Source organism: Cantharellus anzutake (assembly GCF_015039405.1).
Source record: "Cantharellus anzutake strain C23 chromosome Unknown EI90scaffold_12, whole genome shotgun sequence".
NCBI classification, from domain to species: domain Eukaryota; kingdom Fungi; phylum Basidiomycota; class Agaricomycetes; order Cantharellales; family Hydnaceae; genus Cantharellus; species Cantharellus anzutake.
The window spans coordinates 383,082-401,991 of NW_024066962.1; the positions used below are offsets into that span (position 1 = coordinate 383,082).

The following is an 18,910-nucleotide window of genomic DNA, read 5'->3' on the forward strand; positions in this document are numbered from 1 at the left end:
TGTACCGCGCTAGTATAAATCACGAGGGAGTCCTTCAAATGAATTCACATTGAGGCGCGCGGCTACATGCAATCACCGCTAAGAATGTCGACGCACTCAGATTTGACTCTCGAGCTCAGCGGAAAAAGGAGATATATTTTCTTCTCAATCTATCATCTACAGAAATAAATGCGTGAGGAAAAGTGACATGCACGGCGAAAAAAACCATCATCACCAGGGGTGCATGCATACAATGCGCGACGAGGAAAGTGATCAAGTAACTCGGTGTCAACGACCACCTGCGCCCACACCACTGAAGAGTCTGAGAGGATGAAGGGAGGACGTGAAAGGATTCATAAGGAGCAGTGGGGATAAAAAAAGCAAGACCTATGTAATCATCAAAGCAGAACAACCACACAAGAAACCGCACATTTTCTCAAGCAGTCTTCTTATCCCCTTCCTCATCAACATCAATCCCCGAATCAGAAGCCGAAGCGCTCTGCTCCTTGAACACAGCGACCCTCTTCGCAAACCCTCTCGCATTCTTATAAAATACCACATCCCCTTCATCCTCCACAAACTTGCACTCCTGAATGATCCTTACTACCTCGCCCCAGGTGCCGGGACCACCATCCAAATCGATTCCTTCCTGCGAGATCCTCTTCCTCAACGCAGCGTTCGCTTCCCAAGCATTATAATGGGGGATTTTGGAAGAGACGTGATGACAGACGTGGGTCTCTGAGATACCGTGTGTGAGGGTGGCTCCGAACCAGCCCATGATGCTTCCTAGGATGCCTGGGCCTCCCATGAGACTACGGTCGAAAGTGGAAAGGGCACCGCGGGGGAAGGTGAATGCGTTGCCACGGTAATGAGGAAGGAGAGGGTCAGTGTGTTGGAGGAAAGTGATCATCACAAGCCAGCTACACAGAGAAGGAAGAACGTCCATTAGCATGGTAAAAACGTGTCGAGGCGAACAAAACCCACTGGTTAACCCAAAGATACGGAACGAAGTAATACGAAAGCATGTTATGCAATCCATACGTCTTGGCACCATACCACATCCCAGCCAACCAAAGCGCAACTCCCACATCCGAAATCAAAATCTGTCCCAACTCGGTCGTCTTGAATAACGCCCTCGCCCAGGGATTGAAATGGTTCGTTCCACGAGGATACCACTTTTGACCGCTCGAATTGATCGTCAAATACAAGGGCCAACCAAGTGAAAGCTGCGCCGTGGACCATAGGACGGCACTGATGGGTGAGTCACCTAGAGCTTCCCAAAGTTGGTTCTGGACTCCAATGGAGACGTGGGAACCTTGGAGGTCTTCGCCTTCTTTATTGAATTTGGGAACGCCATAAGGATGGTTTGATCGGGTTTTGGGGACGAAGACTTGGTCCTCGGTCATGTGGCCGGTATGAGCATGGTGTTTAGCGTGCTATATACGAAGGTGAGGGCAAACGTAAGTAGGCTGTGATGGCAACTCTTTTTATGTAAGAAGGATGTGTAGAATTCGTTGGGGAGAAGTCTTGTCTCCGAGCCGGATGCAAAAACAGCAAATTGGGGAACACGCGACGTGTGTGTGCGAACGCGATAGAGGAACTGGAAGGATCGTACTCACAGAGATACGCCACGAGTGGAATGGAACACCGAGGCTGCGGGAAGGCAATGAAGATGTGGGTCAGCCTCCAGAACGATAGGCAATATCCAAACGCGAACACAACATATGAGAAAATTAGAACTCACGAAGAATGCAAAACCCATCCAACAGCATTGTTGATCGTCTTGCTGGGCGAAAAGGCCTGATGGCCACATTCATGGGCAAGAACCCACAATCCGGTCGCAGGCAAACCAACGCAGAATCCATAAAACGTCCAGAGGCAGAATTTAGCGATCCGATACAGGAAAGGGTGTGGAAGAGAAATGTGTTCTGGTGAGATGTATAGATCGGCTGTTTGGAAGGCGTTGACGAGGGCGGCTATGATTATTATGTCCATGAAGACATAGGAGAATGAGCGGAGGGTGCTGCGCTCAAAGCAGTGAGGACTTTGACACAGTGGGTATGAATTTTTTTTGGTTAGCTGGCGAGTGTGGGAGGTAGTTTGGGGATGATAGGCTTACGGGATGACACTCAAGAGGTCCTTGATGGTGAGATTGGGGACGACGAAGGTCTCGAGTTCAGTGTCCGTTTGGACCTGACCCTTGCGATTCGAACGCTGCCTGAGCGTAGCGTCGGTCATCTTTTTTCTATTTTCTAACGGAGAGGAAAGGAAAAGGGAGGGGAGAGGTTGCTCTAAGGAGGAGAGAAGAGAACAAGGCCGTGCTGAAGGGACCACAAGTATTTTATACGAATACTAAATTTCTGCTTGGGGTTTTGGGGGGAGATCTCAAAAAGGGAAGTACTCAATGGGCAAATTGAATTGGCCTAGAAAAACGTGGTTTTTTTTTCCCCTTTCTATTCCTTCGCGTTGTGAGAATTGGTTATGAGGTTCCACAGTCTTCCCGGTGCAGTTGCGCCTTTGCTCCCATACCCAGGGGTTTTTGCCGTCTGGGATTCTAGGAAAGCCCATTCTGTCAAAGGGACGAAAGTCCTGCCCTTCCGCAAGGCCAGGTCACGATGGATCATCGTTGACTAAACGCACGCCTTGACTGTTTTGGCTTATTGACAACGAAGAAGGTGACCCAATTTGCGTGGGGGCAATTGCTTCGAATTGGTAACTGGGCGGAGCCTGGCCTCCGAATCCCCCCTGTGCCCGAAAGGGAATCCCGTTTTCGAGGGGAATCTTGTGAGGGCACTCATGGTTCGTGCTTTCATTTGTGAAATGCCTTCGCGTCCTCTTGGTCGACGTGCACCCATCTTGGGTGGATAGACGCTACACAAGTGAGTCAAGAAGTAACCGGCACTTCAAAGGACTTGTTCAATTACAGCACTCGATCCTGCCTATCCTAGTATCTTCTCTGATCCGTACACGATCCCACCTTGCAATACCCCAACCATTTCGTAACATCACCCATGATGTCACCACTGCCTTACACTTTCCCCAGGACTGTAGGAGTTGTGTGTGGGAAAGCATCCAAGCGACATCATAGTGAGCGCTGTGGTTCAGCACATTCGTCAGCGTTATTTGTTGACTCATTTCATGGCTGACCTACATATGTACTATTTTAATTCGCACATAATCTTCATCTACTTCATGGAGCCTGCTTCCGTGTTCCGAACCGGCACAACGACGCAACGGCTCAACCTCAGGAGCTGTTTTTGATGCAAGCCAACCAAATCCGAGATCCGGTGTTGCGGGAGTTACCGTATACGTATTATATATACCTTTTGAACACTCTGATCCCTCACTCTGATTTCTCTGGTCACCTCTTCCACTACACCCTGCCGCCTTTTGGTTCAACACAGGGACAGACGCACTACTTTGTCGTGTACTCTTCCTCTGTCGGAGTCACTAGTTTGGCGAAAGTTGAGGACAGGGAAATGCTCCGAGGGCGCTCGTGCGAACGCGCCATCATGACGGCTTGGACGATTGCCGTCCTTGCACCCCTCATATTGCTTCGCTGGGCTTGTTTCCACCGCTGTAATTACTTAGCTCATCTTTTCTCAGCGGCTACACGCACGCACTTGGTGGCATTAGCACCAGCACTCGAGCCTGCCTCCGATATTAGTGGGTATGCTCTGAACCACTGATTGGCATTTTAGCCAATGTAGTCTTGTTTGTTATATCGTATCCTCCCATGCGTCATTGACGCTTCGAGTCCCTGGTGGGGCTGGTCGTCTGGCATAGATGCGCAAGACACAAATCGAGATTCAACCGGTGTTGAGGTCAGCTCCTTGATTCGTGGATGAAGAGGAAGAGGATAACTCTCAAGGTATGAGAGGGAGTTATGCAGCAGTTCTCTGTAATGTCCTTGATACGCGCGGAGCATTTAGGGGCTAACAGAACCGGGCATTGGAACCGGTTGCCGCGGTGATCGACATCGGATGTCCATCTATCTTCACTATCCATTTGGATAAAAATAAAAACATGGATCCTCCCCTTGCACGGAGGACCGTTCTTGAAAATCCTCTTCAAATTGTTCCCTGGCAGAACCGAACACCAGGGAGGCTTGTCCTTTGTTAAAATAAAAGTGATTTGGTGAAAAAGTCCACTAGGGTTGGCCGTGAGTTGATGATATCAGCTAGCTATGTGCCGTTGCGCTGCTATTTCCGTCAGCAGATGCAAAGAGGCGAGAGAAAGACATTCGATTTCTCACACAAAATGGTACGTGCTTGACCTGGTCTCATTTCGATTTCTAGCTACGTAGATCTATATAGCAAAAATAGTGACAGATTCGGATGTCTATTCCTCCGAACCGTAAAAGCCTGTCGTTATCATTAAGTTTCAAGCATCCGTCTGCTAGATCTATTCATCTCGTCATTACATATGAACCCCAACTTGGGAACCAGCGAGTGGGTTCAATGGGTTATTCACCCGGCATATGTGGGGGTTGTTCGAGGGGAAATGAATGCCCGCCTGGGCTCTGGGACGCAACATCACGTATTGGGCAGGATCCCAGCCTCGATGGGATAAAGCTCGGTTAGGCCAGTGGGTCGCCGTGTGCCTCCGAGAGTTCTGAGTAGAAATGACTGCGAAATGAATTTGGACTGAGTCAACCGGACTGTCACTCCAGGTTCAATGGCCTTAGTTAAGTTATCGAGACGAACGATGGGTGATCCACTCCGAACTGTTCGATGTACATTAGCCAAGCTTGTACTATGGCCGGAATGGGATTGGCGGTTGAGAGTGGTATAGTAGGGAGCTCAAGTACATTTGGAAGGTGGGAGGGTGCTTGAATGGTGAAGAGCATCACAGAACACTTTGACACCCGACTCGTATATCCGAAGCCCAGGGAGCATAGCGGCCATACCCGCTGGAAACCGTCAACAAGACTGCAGTTCCCATTTCCAACAAGTAAAGTCATTTTTCCAATATGATGCGTGGTCCGACTTGCATATGACATAACTGTGTCGACATTCGATTTGATTGAGTCAATGGTGCGCGGGGCGACCTACAATCTCCTTCAAATAGAGCGAAGCCTAGTTAGACCAAAGAATGCGCACTCCCCTGAGAGAAGCTAGCTTAGAAAATGCCTCCGAGGTGAATCTGGGGGAAGTCAATTCCCATCATGAACACTGATAGATGCACATTGGACTCTAGACGAGCAATAAGACCTCCACCGTGAAACCAAGGTAATTACTTTAGCCAAACTTGCATTGCTGCAGCCCGAATAGAGTGGATATCCAAACCAAGAGTTTGGAAGCGTGTGGAGAGAGAGAGCTGAATTGAATACAGGGACTTGAAAAGAGCAACTAACCAGTGATATCATGACATGAGGGCATGCGACGTCTCTGGATCTAAGCACTTTCCCCGAGTAAGTCGCTTCCACTATATCAACTTTCAAGGAACCGAACGGTCATCCACTTTGTTGTGGAAGTCAAGTCCTTGAGGCCCCCTAGCCCGTTGCTGTTGTCACATCTCTGAAGCGGACAAGCTGATGTTGATGATCCGACCCGAAGAGAAAGAGATAGGCAGATACCACCGAAGAGAAGGATACAAATGTAAGTCATTTGCTTGGCGAATTGAATCTGTCGGGTAGTGCCATGGTGTTTGCCGTGCTTCGACTCCGAAAGGAAATCGGCGCGTACCAGTATGGTCATGTGATCTCCCTATTTAAGTGTTTGGTAATATGGGGGTGGGCAACCCAGGTTAGTTCCGTGTTCTGATTATGTAAGGACAATGTATTAGTCGAGCGTCACCAAAATGTCTCGGTACTTTCTTGCCACACACAACAAATGAAGAGAAGCTTCACTAGTAAACATTGATTGGAATGACCTAAAATATAAATCGGACAGAGGAATTTTTGAGAAAATCAAAAATAGCTTTGTTGTGATCGAGAAAGCAAGTCCATTTTGCCCATATCTTCATTTGTAGGGATATACATGAAAATTCCTCTGTCCATTTTGTAGAAATACACTATATACACCATATACCCGATTTATGAGTTCTCAAGATGATCGTGGAGAGAGAAAGTACAACCGGCGATTTTTATTATGGTTTGTTTGTACTTGCGCCCCGATGCGTCGGGGCAAACACCACCCAGCTACTTGATCTTGGCTCATATTACTAGAATCTGACCTGTATTTGGCGCTGGTGCAAGGAAGCCAGTATTTGCACCAGCGCCAAATACAGGTCAGATTCTAGTAATATGAGCCAAGATCAAGTAGCTGGGTGGTGTTTGCCCCGACGCATCGGGGCGCAAGTACAAACAAACCATAATAAAAATCGCCGGTTGTACTTTCTCTCTCCACGATCATCTTGAGAACTCATAAATCGGGTATATGGTGTATATAGTGTATTTCTACAAAATGGACAGAGGAATTTTCATGTATATCCCTACAAATGAAGATATGGGCAAAATGGACTTGCTTTCTCGATCACAACAAAGCTATTTTTGATTTTCTCAAAAATTCCTCTGTCCGATTTATATTTTAGGTCATTCCAATCAATGTTTACTAGTGAAGCTTCTCTTCATTTGTTGTGTGTGGCAAGAAAGTACACGAGACATTTTGGTGACGCTCGACTAATACATTGTCCTTACATAATCAGAACACGGAACTAACCTGGGTTGCCCACCCCCATTCAATTTGGTACCATTTTTGGAGAATTACATGACCCGCACAGACATGCATTCAAATCGGGCGCTCAATCGGGCTTGGACCTTTTTGCAAGAGACTGCTGAACATCTGACCGCTCTATCAGCCGAGCCGAACCAGATTGTTTGTCATTCCAATTTTGGGCCTCTTCCCATTACTCCCCATAAGTACTCGAATTCGGAGCCGAGCACATGCAAGGCACGCCAAGCACATACAAGGCACGCCAAGCACATGCAAGGTGTCCCAGGCGCTTGTCCAGAGGCTCGTCTTTTGACTCGGTACTTGGGTTCCAGGCAAGTGCTCGGTCTGCATTTGACAGGCGTTGTTTGATGAGGCGGGTCGATAGAATCAGCTACATCACAGCTTCCAGATCCAATACTCCTGCCCATATTGGAATACCCTTCAAGATACATTCATATAAGGCCGAATGACCTTCGCTGGAATGTCCCCTTTCATCCCCCAGGCCTTGGTAGCTTCCATCGCTCAAGGATGTCGTCTTCTCAATCACGAGCGGCCCACTCATCTTGGCCTCATCTCACGATGGATTCAATTGTATGTCAAACGCTTCTTTTCTCTTTGCTCTTTCTAGCGTATGGAGCGGACAAAGTGTTAGCGCAAGATGTACGTCTTTCTTGAAAACTAGCCTTATCAAGAGAAGATTGACGTTGTCCATCACCTTGGAATTTCTTGCAGACGAACGCCACCTGTCTCCCCAGCTTTAACTGGGTAGGTGGAATATCGAGAGGCTATATCTGTTCCAGGGCCGCTCAAAGACTCCTCACTTCTCCAGGCGTTGAATAGTGCCAAGTGAGTTACCGACTGCCAGTTGTCAGTGGTCGCCTTTATGCAACTGTAATGATTATCAGAGAAAACCCGTGTAAGGTTGCGTCAGAACTCCAAGCAGTGTGTGACGGGGGTACGGATTGGATCTGGGCTCGTTGTTCGCTTTTTGCATCTACTGACTTCACCACGATTAGGATCGATTGTGGTCTCCCTCCCGCCGGGATATCACTATATTGGTGAGCGCGTAACACCATTTACCCGGACTTTATGTGCTCAGCAGACAACCAAGGTCCGGTGAAGGGTAGCGAGACAAATGCTCCAAACTATTGTGCGTGCTCCAGTCTGTCTACGACCCGATTGAATTTGCTTTCGCTCAAAAATCTCAAATTTTCATAGGCGCTTGCACCTCCATTGTGTACGAGCTAATGTCGGCGTGTGGGGCATGCCAGAACCGGACATTCATATCGTATGTCGATCTTCACAAGTGCTAACGATGATTCTCATCCGTAACCCAGGTATCCGGCTTGGACGATCGACTGCACCAATATCTCGACCACGGAGGGTGAGTACAACCCGTCATTGATTCCTAGTGGCACTCTTGTGCCCCGCTGGGCTTATCTTAAGCCTTCCAGCTACGGTGGACTGTGAGATCATTTCACCCCGGTTTGAGAGTACTATTCTAACAATTGCATTCCCTAGATTCAACATAGAAATTGCGATGCAAATTGGCGGTATGTAACATTCGTCTTTCTTTTTTCTGAAATGCCTATTATGCTCCATGGATCGTCCCGATAGACGCACCCGAAAGTTCGCGGTCATTGTCATTGAACACGACATCTTCCACCACCACCACAACCCCCACGCTGACTCTATCGGGAGGCACAGATCTGACAACAACAACCTTCCCTACTTCTACGGTCAACACCTCTACGACCCAACATTTCTCCACTCCCACTCCCACTCCTACTTCTCGAGGTGGCAGTAGAGGCAGAAGCTCGAACACCGGCGCGTTCATGAGAGGTGTGGTTGGGGGGTTGGTTGGCCTTGCTCTGGTCACAGTTATGTGACGGAACCAAGTGCGGACTCATGCGATACGGGATCTCAGCCGCGAATGCGCAATTCGTCGCGTGTCTAGAACCCCCCATCCCAACCCTAGGAGGAATAAAGTGACCATCCCGAGGCTTGATCGTTTCATTCTTCTGTAGTATTTAGAATTTTTGGAAGTGGCGCAATCATGGCTCAGTTTGTATTCCCTGATTGTCCACCACTTTTTAGCGTTTCCATCATTTTCATCATGCTCCTACTCGTTTCGGAATTTGATTGTGTAGCAAGTCGTGACACAGGTCTTGCTAGAGTAGGGACTATTTTTTATAAAGTTGTTGAGATTCAACACTGTATAGCTAGGTACCTGTTTGGCGCTTCGCTTGGATTAGCGATGCAGTAACATGTTCTAGCATAACACACTATTACTGTTGCTGGTAACACGGACATGTCTATTTCAGGGGTGAAGCGTGAAAAGCCTTTCTGTACATTGCATAAGATGAACCGGAAAGCGTAGCTAGATACCGGCAGTGCACGCAGGATTGCGTGCACGCTGAAGTTGAGGACGTCACTATCAACGTCACACTTCTTTCACTGGTGTCCAGGCAAGATGCAGCTCTCAATTGGGGATGCACTGCATTTCCTCTTATTCCCATTTCATGGTCTGGACGACTCTGCACCAAATGGTCCGCGCACGAAGGCTAGCCTGGGAAACCCCTGAAGACCAAAGGGGATCACGTCCCATTTACAAGGTTTTGTCGTAGTGAAAAAATGAACGAATGTATCATATGTGCTATTACCATGCCTGGAGTGTCGATTCATGCAATGCCAAACTGCAGAACGCGAATGCGTCCATCGTGAGTTACTACAACCACCCTCCCAGTTCCATCATCAAAGGAGCAATACGAACAATTCCTCGCACCATCCGGCAAATTGCTGGCCCCAACCTTTGCCCCTCTACAAGTGGACTCACTATTATCGAATAGTCCAATATCACTCAAGGGAAAGCCGTCTACAATACTTTCACCCACATTGAAGAGAAAAAGTCGTCCCACTGATCAAGTCATTCCAGGCGAGATGATATTCTCTAACCAAAGCCCTCTTCCGCTTCTTGGAGATGCCACAATGTCATAGAAAAGATTCGGGTGCACGCCAGCACGATTTTGGGCCACGAAAAGGGGGGTTTCTATAAATGACTCAGGGCTCGCAGCATCAATTGAGAGGTGAACGGGCAGATTGAGGTCATACTTCGGTGGATTGTAAACGTAAAAATGGTTTATGATATGGAGCTTTCCCCTCTTTTCGCGGATAAGAATGGAGATAGGTTGAGAGGGAGGACTTGTGCGTTGTACAGGATATGGAGCACAGTATGGAATGATGGTCCCAGATTGCCAATCCGCGATTTGGGGTCGGGAGGCCGAAGAGATCAGTTGCGCTTGGAACACACTATCTTTTCCTGGAAGTTGAGGCTCCGTATTCCATGCGATATCAGGAAGTGCGAAGATATCGACGCTGAAAGGTTGAATTATTATCACACAATCGCTGAGAACTTCCATAGCCAAGAATCCAATTGTGCCGCGCTGTCATGGAAGGGAGGCAAGAAGATATAAGTTTAAAGCACGTAGAGTGGCAAGACATCTCACTGACAAACTGGGTTATTGGCTGAGCACCCTTCAGTTCTATCATCACCTGGCGTCGATAGATTGTACAGAGTCATATATTGACGCCCGGAGACAGTCAGCATAAATTTATGGTTGGAATGATTAATACGAGGACATACTGGTTCACAATGTGGGATAGAGCTATCGTCGCGCGGTCTCCACTGTCACTGTTAGGAACCGCATCAGCGATTGCCCCTGATGTCCTCCAGATTAGAATCTTCCGGCTTCTAACCCTCCGTCTACTTATATTCGGTTCCAAATGCTATATTGACACAAAGTCATCATCACTAATGGTCAATAAATACTTCCCGTCCTGACCAGGTAAGAAGAAAGCAATCTGGACGTGAGCAGAGGGAACTGCTACGGAGAACCCAGCATAGGAAAACACCCTTGGATCTCCAGATGCCCAGTTGCGTCGGAGGCGTGCTGCATGAATTGCGGCTTGTTTAAGTTCGCCTACAGAGAGATCGGATAGAGGAACGCCAGACGGCAATGAAAGCGATTCGCCAGAGGGAATTATCTGCTTTTCCAAGACATTCTTCCACACTGCATGAAGTCGGGTAACGTCTCTAATATCCTTGCAAGTCTGTTTATCTGGTAGTTGGAATGAGTACATTCATGTGGATGTCAATCCGAGGCTCACGCGTTGCAGTGCAAGAATATTGCGGACTTCGAGATAGGTTAATATTTCAACCAGCACGTCCAGGTGGAGGAATTGCAAAGACATAGAGGAAAGTTCGGCACGATCACTATGCTGGACAGCATCCTCTTCGGTAAGAGGCTGATCACTGCCCAACAAGCCGGAAATAGCTATGTGTTCCCACGCTGTGCCGCCTTTCCTGAGAGACCTTTGAGCCTCTTGACATTCAAACACACAAACTGTTGGAATATCAACAATCGGTTCCGACGACGGAGTGGCGAGGAGGGATTGATTGTTGGTGGCGAAAGTGAGGTTTGGGGGATTGTTTCTTACACCCCCGTTATTCTTTTTATGCGACGGGCGCGCCACTCGTGTAGCTCGCGTATAAGAAGGGATTTAGTCTCCCCCTTCCTCAGAATTCTACTACGAGTCTGAGGTGAGATTGATCTTGTTATTCTTTACAAAAACTGTCTAACTGTTGGCGCAGATACTTACGCGCCATAGGTACATACAAATTTAGACTTCTACTACGAGTCTGAGATACTTACGCGCCATAGCCCTATATTTAAAACAAACGTTTTGTGTGCGCGAGTTGAAACCCCAGTGACTCAGATGTGATGTCAACACGATGAACGAAATTATGCGATGTAGGCACAGTCATTGGACGATTCAGAATGTCGAATCATGACTTGCAAGTTTGTGATTACATGCATTGTTAAAACCATGCACCACGCGCGTACCTTCCTACCAACTAACCAACTCCATCGCACGATCCATGCATGAGTCTATATTATATATACCTTCCCTTGACTCCTAATGGGTCGCGTCTTAGATAATGACCAGTTTAGATCCATTCGCTCATTGTTCCCTGCCTCGCGCTGGCAGGAAACAACGCTTTTGACAGTGCGAAGACCGTACTTAGTAGTATGGTGGTTCTGGGAGCGTCTTATCGCGTGGCGCGTCGGAATGTGAGTCGAATTAACAACCACAGAAATTGAGATTCGCTTTCAGGCAATCAATACCAGCACGTATGTGATCAACACCCTTTCATGCATGCTGCCCAGAACGATTTAACTTTGCAATACCACCCACTCTCTGTTATCAGTACGTCAGTGGGAACATTTCAACATTCCCCCCCGTCAGAAAATTGGATCGGTCGTTTCACTTCAGCAATAGCACGCCCAACGAACTGCTTCATTGTCCGGCTCCTCTCAGCAGTGTTGGGCAGACATGGTCCCAAATGGTCGCATGGTCCGAAGTCCGAAGGTCTGATTCAGTAGACAACGTCTTTCCCATGGTCCGAATTGTCCCATCAGTTGTCTGTCGGCTGAAGCCGGGACCTCGCTAGTTCAATGTCGGCAGTGTCGGCAACGAGTTTCGCGGAAATAGCCGCAAGGTGATCACATGAGGCTCGGGTTATTCCTCGTCTGGTTGGAAATCGGCTACTTCCGTATTTCGGACCTTGAGACAATGGACCCTTGTCAGAAGCACAATCAGACCACAAATGGTCTGATTGGTGGTCTGATCGTGTCAATGCCAACACTGCCTCTCAGAGACTTCGCATAAACGGCTTCTTCCTGAAAATCATGTGTCCAATTAATTGGTAGCTGGGAGAAGGGAACTTGCCTTTCTCAAACGAAGTGATTACCATGCAAAGGTCACATTGGCTGGTCGGTCTCGGATGATATCCTACTTGGGCCATGTTGGATCGTCACTGAAAGCAGGCGTTTTCGGCGGCCTCTGCCAACGTGCACCCAGTAACACAATGCATAGCGGCGAACGGGGTCGTGCAGACGATGAATCAGATGACTCAGAATAGAATGAGCATATCCGACGTCACCATTTGATTAGTAGATAACCAAGATTGACGCAATAGTTATGTAATGAGAACGAAATCTTCCGGATATGGATCGTTTCTTGTCTAGAACCGGCAGAATAAGGTTCCAGCCTTGAATACTACTTAGTATGACACGTCTTTCGGTGTCATTAGAAGTAAAGCCGTTTGCATAGCATTGCATTGCCGAAGCGCACCGACTCGGGGCGAAGCGAGCTGGCCGTAGGTGTAGTGTTGCACGCCTAGACCCCTCTGTTCTCTTATAAAGAGTAGTGTTGCGTGGTTTATATTGGCGCGATCGATAATATTAATTATGACGCCATGATAATGTGACAGCTAGCTGGGCCAGGTGACTAGGTCTTCCCATGTGGCCATGTGGCGGACCCTCGGGCGTCATGCTGTCATTATCTGCCATATATGTACGTGCAGTCAAGGCGGTACCAACTTGAGATAACTAGTGGGTTGGCCTATTTGCTATCGACATTTTGAGTAGAGATGAATTCCAAATTAAAATCCGATCCTCTTGCAGCTAGCCAGAACACGACGTCTCGGGATATTGTCTGGTGGGATTGTTTCCATGCCATTTATGGCGGGGCTTCTAGCCTTTCTTTGGCTTATCGTCACCCGGGCTTATCACAATCCATACATCATGTGAGGCATTGAAAGAATCTTCTGGGTCAAACGTGCATAAAACCGCCAGGATCTGAAGCTCCTATGTGCTCCCTAGTATCACAACATGCCACTTGCCGCCCCTCTCGCTGCGACCCTCAAGGATCAATCCCCTAACTTGAAAACCGCTCTACGGCTCCTTGACGCTTATACCTCATACTCGGATGAAACTCTGAAGACCACTTTCGATGAGACCGTCACGGATGACTTTGCGCTTGTTGCACTCCCAGAGTCATTGAGCGTATTTGGATGGACCCAGCTCAACAAGTTAGAATTCAGCCTGGCTATCCAGAGTCTTGGTTGGAAAGGGATAAAAGGTTTGCAGGTACGCAGCTCCGCCCATGATGTAGGTGATAAGCGCCCGCTGACGACCCGTTAATTCGTTTAGTTTATTGTCACAGAAGTAGTGGAAACCGAAAGCGATGTAATTCTCTGGGTAAACATTCCGGTGCGTCTTTTCGGTTGCTGCACCATGCCTCGACTATGCTGAAGAGTCTTGGTTCAGCCTCAGTCTGTTACATTGGCAGGGGAGTCGCTCACGTCCCACCACGTGTTCAGGAACCGTTTCAACGCTGATGGGAAAGTTGTGGAGGCAAGATACAACCTGGACACCAAGTTTGTACATGACTTTCTTTGGTCTGGGCCCCAGGGAACCATAGGGCGTAGACCTGCGTAGGAAACCACTAGCAAGACCGCAGTCCCATTTCTAGCTCCAATAAGCAAGTAACAGTCAATGTACAATATGATGCTTGGTTTGATTCGCCCTGTGACTGGTTGACGTCGGCTTGATTGAGTTGTCGTTGGGGTGGGAGTTAGCCCAATACAATTTTGCTTCGAAAGGAACCTATTCCCAGATAGAATGAGCCAACACACGAAGAACGCCTCCAAAACGAATCTGGAGGCAGTTGATTCCCATTCGGAACGACACAGGTTCAAAAAATCAACTGAGGCTCCCGAACAGCAAGCTGCCTTCGATTGCGGGACGAGTAATATAGGTTATCCGCCCTAAAATTGAGGTCGATGCCTCAGCCAAACTTTCACTGGCCGGAATAGAAAATTGGTGCCCAAGCATATTGAAGGGATCAGAGACATTCGGAAATGTGGGAGTGGTGGGCTGAATATGGACACTCGAACGGCGCGGGCCCGAGGCGCACACTATCCTAAAGAATTCAGAGAAAAGTCCAAGTCCCATATCGTATAGTAGCGGAACCCCTGGATTAGCCCCGGCCAAAGAGACAACATGAAATATCAGCCAGAAAGGGGAAGGCAAGGCCTTTGGCTGGACGTTGGCTCTTATTGTGACTTCCGAACATTCAGCTTTAGGATGGACGGGTTTGACAATTGAGCCCTACGGCGGACATATATGAGAGTGACCCTCCCTGCTGGGCATTCCGACTCCTGTCGTGCCGGCGTTCGGCTGCGCGTTGAACGTTCTCCTTCAGCCTGGGTTGGGCCGTGGGATGTTGGGTTCATGTGTGGCTCCCATAAGTACATTGCCATGAAGCAATGACGAGGGTAGAAACTGTTATGTCTGGGTCTGGTGACTAGGTTGCTTCCCGGTATTTGCCGTGGTGTCAGCCCGATCCGTATATACCTTCGACTCCTAATCACTTCGCGCACATTGGGGAATACTACCAGCGCTTCGGCATTCATACAGAGAGCCAATAATGCCAGTGCGGCGCAGCGGTCCAGACACGGACTCACATCCTACAAAACTGCCCGCAACTCAGGAAGTTTCGACACCTGCTGGGCAGCGGACGGCAGACCAGACCCATGGTGCTGATGGGGAGACCGAAAGGAATCCTCAGGCTGGAAAAGTACCTAAAGAAGTCGCACGCCATCGATAAGAGACCCAGACTTACCCCCGATCGTACCTCGGTTCCCATCGACCGAAACTTTCAAGAAAACCACCCATCGTGACAGCACTGAGCCCGGGGAGTAACCCCATCCACAGACGAACCAAATCAACCCGAAACCAGACCCCAGAGGACACCGTCACCCCGACCCTACTAACCCGACGACACTCCACGTTGTGAAAGTCCCCTCATGTACAGATGTAATGTAGTGGGATATGCCGCTCTGTCACGTGCCAACGCGACCGCGGGGTAACAAATATGATATCAACAACAACAACTCCTAATCACTTCTCAAGCCGTGTCTCAGATAGCGACCGGTTTAGATCCATTCGCTCATTATTCCTTGCTTCACGGGAGTATGTGATAGTATCGTGATTCCGGAAGCATCTTTCCCAGAGCGATTTAATTTTGCAATACTCCCCACTCAGGCTCTCCGTTATCTTGCGTGAGTGATAACATTTAAACATTCCCCACAGGTGCTCTCCCCGTCAGGAAATTGGACCACAATGTACATAGCAGTTTGAGTTGGGCGTCCCACTTTGCAGCAGCGAAACGACTCCAGCTCTTCTCAGAAACTTCGAATCGCACGAACGGCTTCAAGTTGTTCTTCCTAAAAATCATGCGTCCAATTGGTAGCTGGAAGAAGCAATGGAAACTTGCCTTTCTCAAACAAAATGATTAGCCATGCGAAGGTCACATTGGTTGGTCGATCGATGATATCCTACTACTTTGGCTATGTTCAATTGGATCGTCACTGAAAGATGGATTTTTCGGCAGCGGCTGCCAACGTGCACCCAGTAGCATGGTGGCGAACGGTGCCCTTGCATCTATGCCATTACGGGCAGACGATGAATCAGATGACTCAAAATGAAATGAGCATGTCCGACGCCGCCATTTGATTAGTAGATAACCAGGATTGACGCAAAACTTATGCGATGAAAGCGATATCTTCCGGATATGTTGCCTAGAATAAGGTTCCAGCTGTTAATACTATGACACGTCTTTCAGATCTGAGGATTGCTGAAGCACACCGACTCGTAGAAAAGTAGCCATGTGGTGATGCACGCCTAGACCTCTGTTCCCTTGCAAAGAACCTCAATGTTGTGTTTCCCCATATATTGGCGCGATTGATATTAACATTGATGATGCCAGGATAATGATAAAATTATGACATCGGGCCGGCCAGGCGAATAGGCCTTCCCATGTGGCGGACCCTCGAGCCGAGCATTATTTGTCATATATGTACGTGCAGTCGAGGCAGTACCAACTCGGGCCAACCAGCGGGTCTGCTTATTTGCTATCATGAGGTGAATCCCTAATTACAATCCGATCTTCTTCCAACGAACCACAACACAACGCCTCGGGATATTGTCTAGTGGGGATGTTTTCACGCCATTCATGGCTGGGCTTCTAGCCTTTGGTTTATCATGTATAATCCATACATCATGTGGGGCACTGAAAGCTGGGGGAAAATGCGGATCTTCTGAATCAAACATGCATATATATAACTGCCAGGATTTCAAGCCCTTAGTATGTGCTCCCTATCACAACATTCCACTTGCCGCCCCTCTCGCTGCGACCCTCAAGGATCAATCCCCTAACTTGAAAACCGCTCTACGGCTCCTCGACGCTTATACCTCATACTCGGATGAAACCCTGAAGACCACTTTCGATGAGATCACCACGGATGACTTTGCGCTTGTTGCACTCCCAGAGTCATTGAGCGTATTTGGATGGACCCAGCTCAACAAGTTAGAATTCAGCCTGGCTATCCAGAATCTTGGTTGGAAAGGAATAAAAGGCTTGCAGGTGCGCAGCTCCACCCATTGTGCAGGTGATAAGCACCCATTGACGACCCGTTAATTCGTTTAGTTTATTGTCACAGAAGTAGTGGAAACCGAAAGCGATGTAATTCTTTGGGTAAACATTCCGGTGCGTCTTTCGGTTGCTGCCATACAATGTCTTGACCATGCTGAAGAGTCTTGGTCCAGCCTCAGTCTGTTACATTGGCGGGGGAGTCGCTCAATTCCCACCATGTGTTCAGGAACCGCTTCAACGCTGATGGGAAAGTTGTGGAGGCAAGATACTTCCTGGACACTAAAATAATTCATGATTTCTTTTGGTCGGGACCCCAGGGAACCATAGGGCGTAGACCCGCGTAGGGAACCATTAGCAAGATCGCAGTCCCATTTTTGGCTCCAACAAGTAACAGTCAATGTACAATATGATGCATGCCTGGTTTGATTCATCCTATGACTCTGTTGACGTCGGCTTGATTGAGTTGTTGCTGGGGTGGGGACTCAGCCCACCGCTGCCTAGTATAATTTCACCTCGAAAGGAACCTATTCCCAGTAAGAATGGACCAACACACGAAGAACACCTCCAAAACGGATCTGGAGGCAGTTAATTCCCACTTGGAACCGACACAGAATCAAAAAATCTCGGCCGAGCGCTGAGGTTCCTGAACAGCTAGCTGCCTTCGATTGTAGACGAGTAATAATAGGTCATCCGCCCTAAAAATTGAGGTCGATATCTCAGCCAGACTTTCACTGTGGCCGGAATAGAAAATTGGTGCCCAAGAGTTAGTATATTGAAGGGATCAGAGACATTTGGAAGTATGGGAGTGGTGGGCTGAATACAGGCAATCGAACGTCGCAGAGTATCACAAAAGGACACTTGGGCTCTGGTCCCCACACTATCCTAAAGAATTCAGAGAAAAGCCAAGGTCCCATATTGTATAGTAGCGAAACCAGCGAGAGTCCTCCCCCGGATTAGCCCCGGCCAAAGAGACAACATGAAGTTTCAGCCAGAAAGGGAAAGGCAGGGCCTTGGGACTTCCAAATATTCAGCCTTAGTTAGGATGTACGGGTCTGACAATTGAGCCCTACGGCGGAGATATATATGACAGTGACCCCCTGCTGGGCATTCTGACTCCTGTCGTGCCGGTGTTCTGCTGCGCGTTGAACGTTCTCCTTCGGCCGTGGGTTGAGCCGTGGGATGTTGGGTGCATGTGTGGCTCCCACAAGTACATTGCCATGACCCGATGATGACAGAAACGCCATATATGTGCACACGAGCCCAACGGCCTGAAGTGGGTCCAATGCAACAACAATGCGTTATTCACTCGGTATAGGAGTTGAGATCGATTCAAACGTAATCAGATCAAGCAAGGCGACCCCGGAATCAATTAGTATTCGCGAAATTCATTAGCGCAGAATGCCGCCACAAGCGTCCGTCACGCTGTCCTTGGCGGGTCACTTCCACCACTATTATATGCACATATGAGTTCCCACTCGTCCCAATGTAATAATTGACATCGATGTTCTCAGCTGGAAGAGAAGAATCCCCACTACCCAGCCATGGACACGTTGTCATCAGTGAGGGTATTCGCAAAACCGCACCAACTCTAGGTCGAGGCCACTTCTCTTGGCAGTGCCAAAATACAGCCAAGATCTCAATCTCCCTTATCACTACATGCCATGCACCTGCTATTAGAATACCAACTTCGTTTACATCGGAATATTGTGTAGCGGGCACTTTTGTCCATCCAAACTCCTTTTCGAGGGACAGAGATGAAATGCAGGAAAACTCTCACTCAGCTATTGGGTGTGGATATTAGAATCCTAGCGTGAACACTCAGTTCCGTTGTACGTACTGGGGACAGGCTAGAAAAATTCTGCTTTATAAGTAATATAAGCGAGCACGCTAAACATTTAGCTTTGTAGTAGCAAGAATACCAAGAATAGAAACAC

The 18,910-nt window shown here is 48.3% G+C and overlaps 7 protein-coding genes across 7 annotated transcripts; 4 read left to right on the forward strand and 3 right to left on the reverse strand.

Annotated features, from left to right (window-relative positions):
- Positions 1–287: 287 nt before the first annotated feature.
- On the reverse strand, positions 288–2,023 carry EI90DRAFT_3046887 (oleoyl phosphatidylcholine delta-12/delta-14 desaturase). The gene is made up of 4 exons (XM_039059506.1): positions 1,724–2,023; positions 1,599–1,632; positions 964–1,415; positions 288–899 (listed from the first exon to the last, which is right to left on the reverse strand). The coding sequence occupies exons 1-4, from the start codon at positions 1,972–1,974 to the stop codon at positions 416–418; spliced, it is 1,221 nt and encodes a 406-aa protein (XP_038918770.1). The 5' UTR covers positions 1,975–2,023; the 3' UTR covers positions 288–415.
- A 239-nt stretch (positions 2,024–2,262) lies between these two features.
- On the reverse strand, positions 2,263–3,246 carry EI90DRAFT_3046890 (uncharacterized protein). Its single transcript, XM_039059507.1, has 2 exons — positions 3,131–3,246; positions 2,263–3,073 (listed from the first exon to the last, which is right to left on the reverse strand). The coding sequence occupies exon 2, from the start codon at positions 2,832–2,834 to the stop codon at positions 2,637–2,639; it is 198 nt and encodes a 65-aa protein (XP_038918771.1). The 5' UTR covers positions 2,835–3,073; positions 3,131–3,246; the 3' UTR covers positions 2,263–2,636.
- A 3,913-nt stretch (positions 3,247–7,159) lies between these two features.
- EI90DRAFT_3046902 (uncharacterized protein) lies at positions 7,160–8,946 on the forward strand. Its single transcript, XM_039059508.1, has 10 exons — positions 7,160–7,295; positions 7,368–7,400; positions 7,465–7,481; positions 7,541–7,590; positions 7,652–7,693; positions 7,747–7,785; positions 7,854–7,923; positions 7,973–8,101; positions 8,157–8,188; positions 8,253–8,946. Exons 1-10 carry the CDS (start codon positions 7,164–7,166, stop codon positions 8,522–8,524), a joined length of 816 nt encoding a protein of 271 aa, XP_038918772.1. The 5' UTR covers positions 7,160–7,163; the 3' UTR covers positions 8,525–8,946.
- Positions 8,947–9,262: 316 nt separating this feature from the next.
- Positions 9,263–9,853, forward strand: EI90DRAFT_3046905 (uncharacterized protein). The gene is made up of 2 exons (XM_039059509.1): positions 9,263–9,470; positions 9,530–9,853. The coding sequence occupies exons 1-2, from the start codon at positions 9,319–9,321 to the stop codon at positions 9,630–9,632; spliced, it is 255 nt and encodes an 84-aa protein (XP_038918773.1). The 5' UTR covers positions 9,263–9,318; the 3' UTR covers positions 9,633–9,853.
- A 3,081-nt stretch (positions 9,854–12,934) lies between these two features.
- EI90DRAFT_249596 (uncharacterized protein) lies at positions 12,935–14,237 on the forward strand. The gene is made up of 5 exons (XM_039053124.1): positions 12,935–13,090; positions 13,163–13,284; positions 13,361–13,619; positions 13,691–13,750; positions 13,808–14,237. The coding sequence occupies exons 1-5, from the start codon at positions 13,051–13,053 to the stop codon at positions 13,876–13,878; spliced, it is 552 nt and encodes a 183-aa protein (XP_038918774.1). The 5' UTR covers positions 12,935–13,050; the 3' UTR covers positions 13,879–14,237.
- On the reverse strand, positions 13,989–15,225 carry EI90DRAFT_249657 (uncharacterized protein). The gene is made up of 3 exons (XM_039053126.1): positions 15,165–15,225; positions 14,655–15,111; positions 13,989–14,604 (listed from the first exon to the last, which is right to left on the reverse strand). Exons 2-3 carry the CDS (start codon positions 14,953–14,955, stop codon positions 14,243–14,245), a joined length of 663 nt encoding a protein of 220 aa, XP_038918775.1. The 5' UTR covers positions 14,956–15,111; positions 15,165–15,225; the 3' UTR covers positions 13,989–14,242.
- A 1,211-nt stretch (positions 15,226–16,436) lies between these two features.
- On the forward strand, positions 16,437–17,412 carry EI90DRAFT_3046917 (uncharacterized protein). Its single transcript, XM_039059510.1, has 3 exons — positions 16,437–16,967; positions 17,031–17,090; positions 17,150–17,412. Exons 1-3 carry the CDS (start codon positions 16,557–16,559, stop codon positions 17,318–17,320), a joined length of 642 nt encoding a protein of 213 aa, XP_038918776.1. The 5' UTR covers positions 16,437–16,556; the 3' UTR covers positions 17,321–17,412.
- Positions 17,413–18,910: the final 1,498 nt, after the last annotated feature.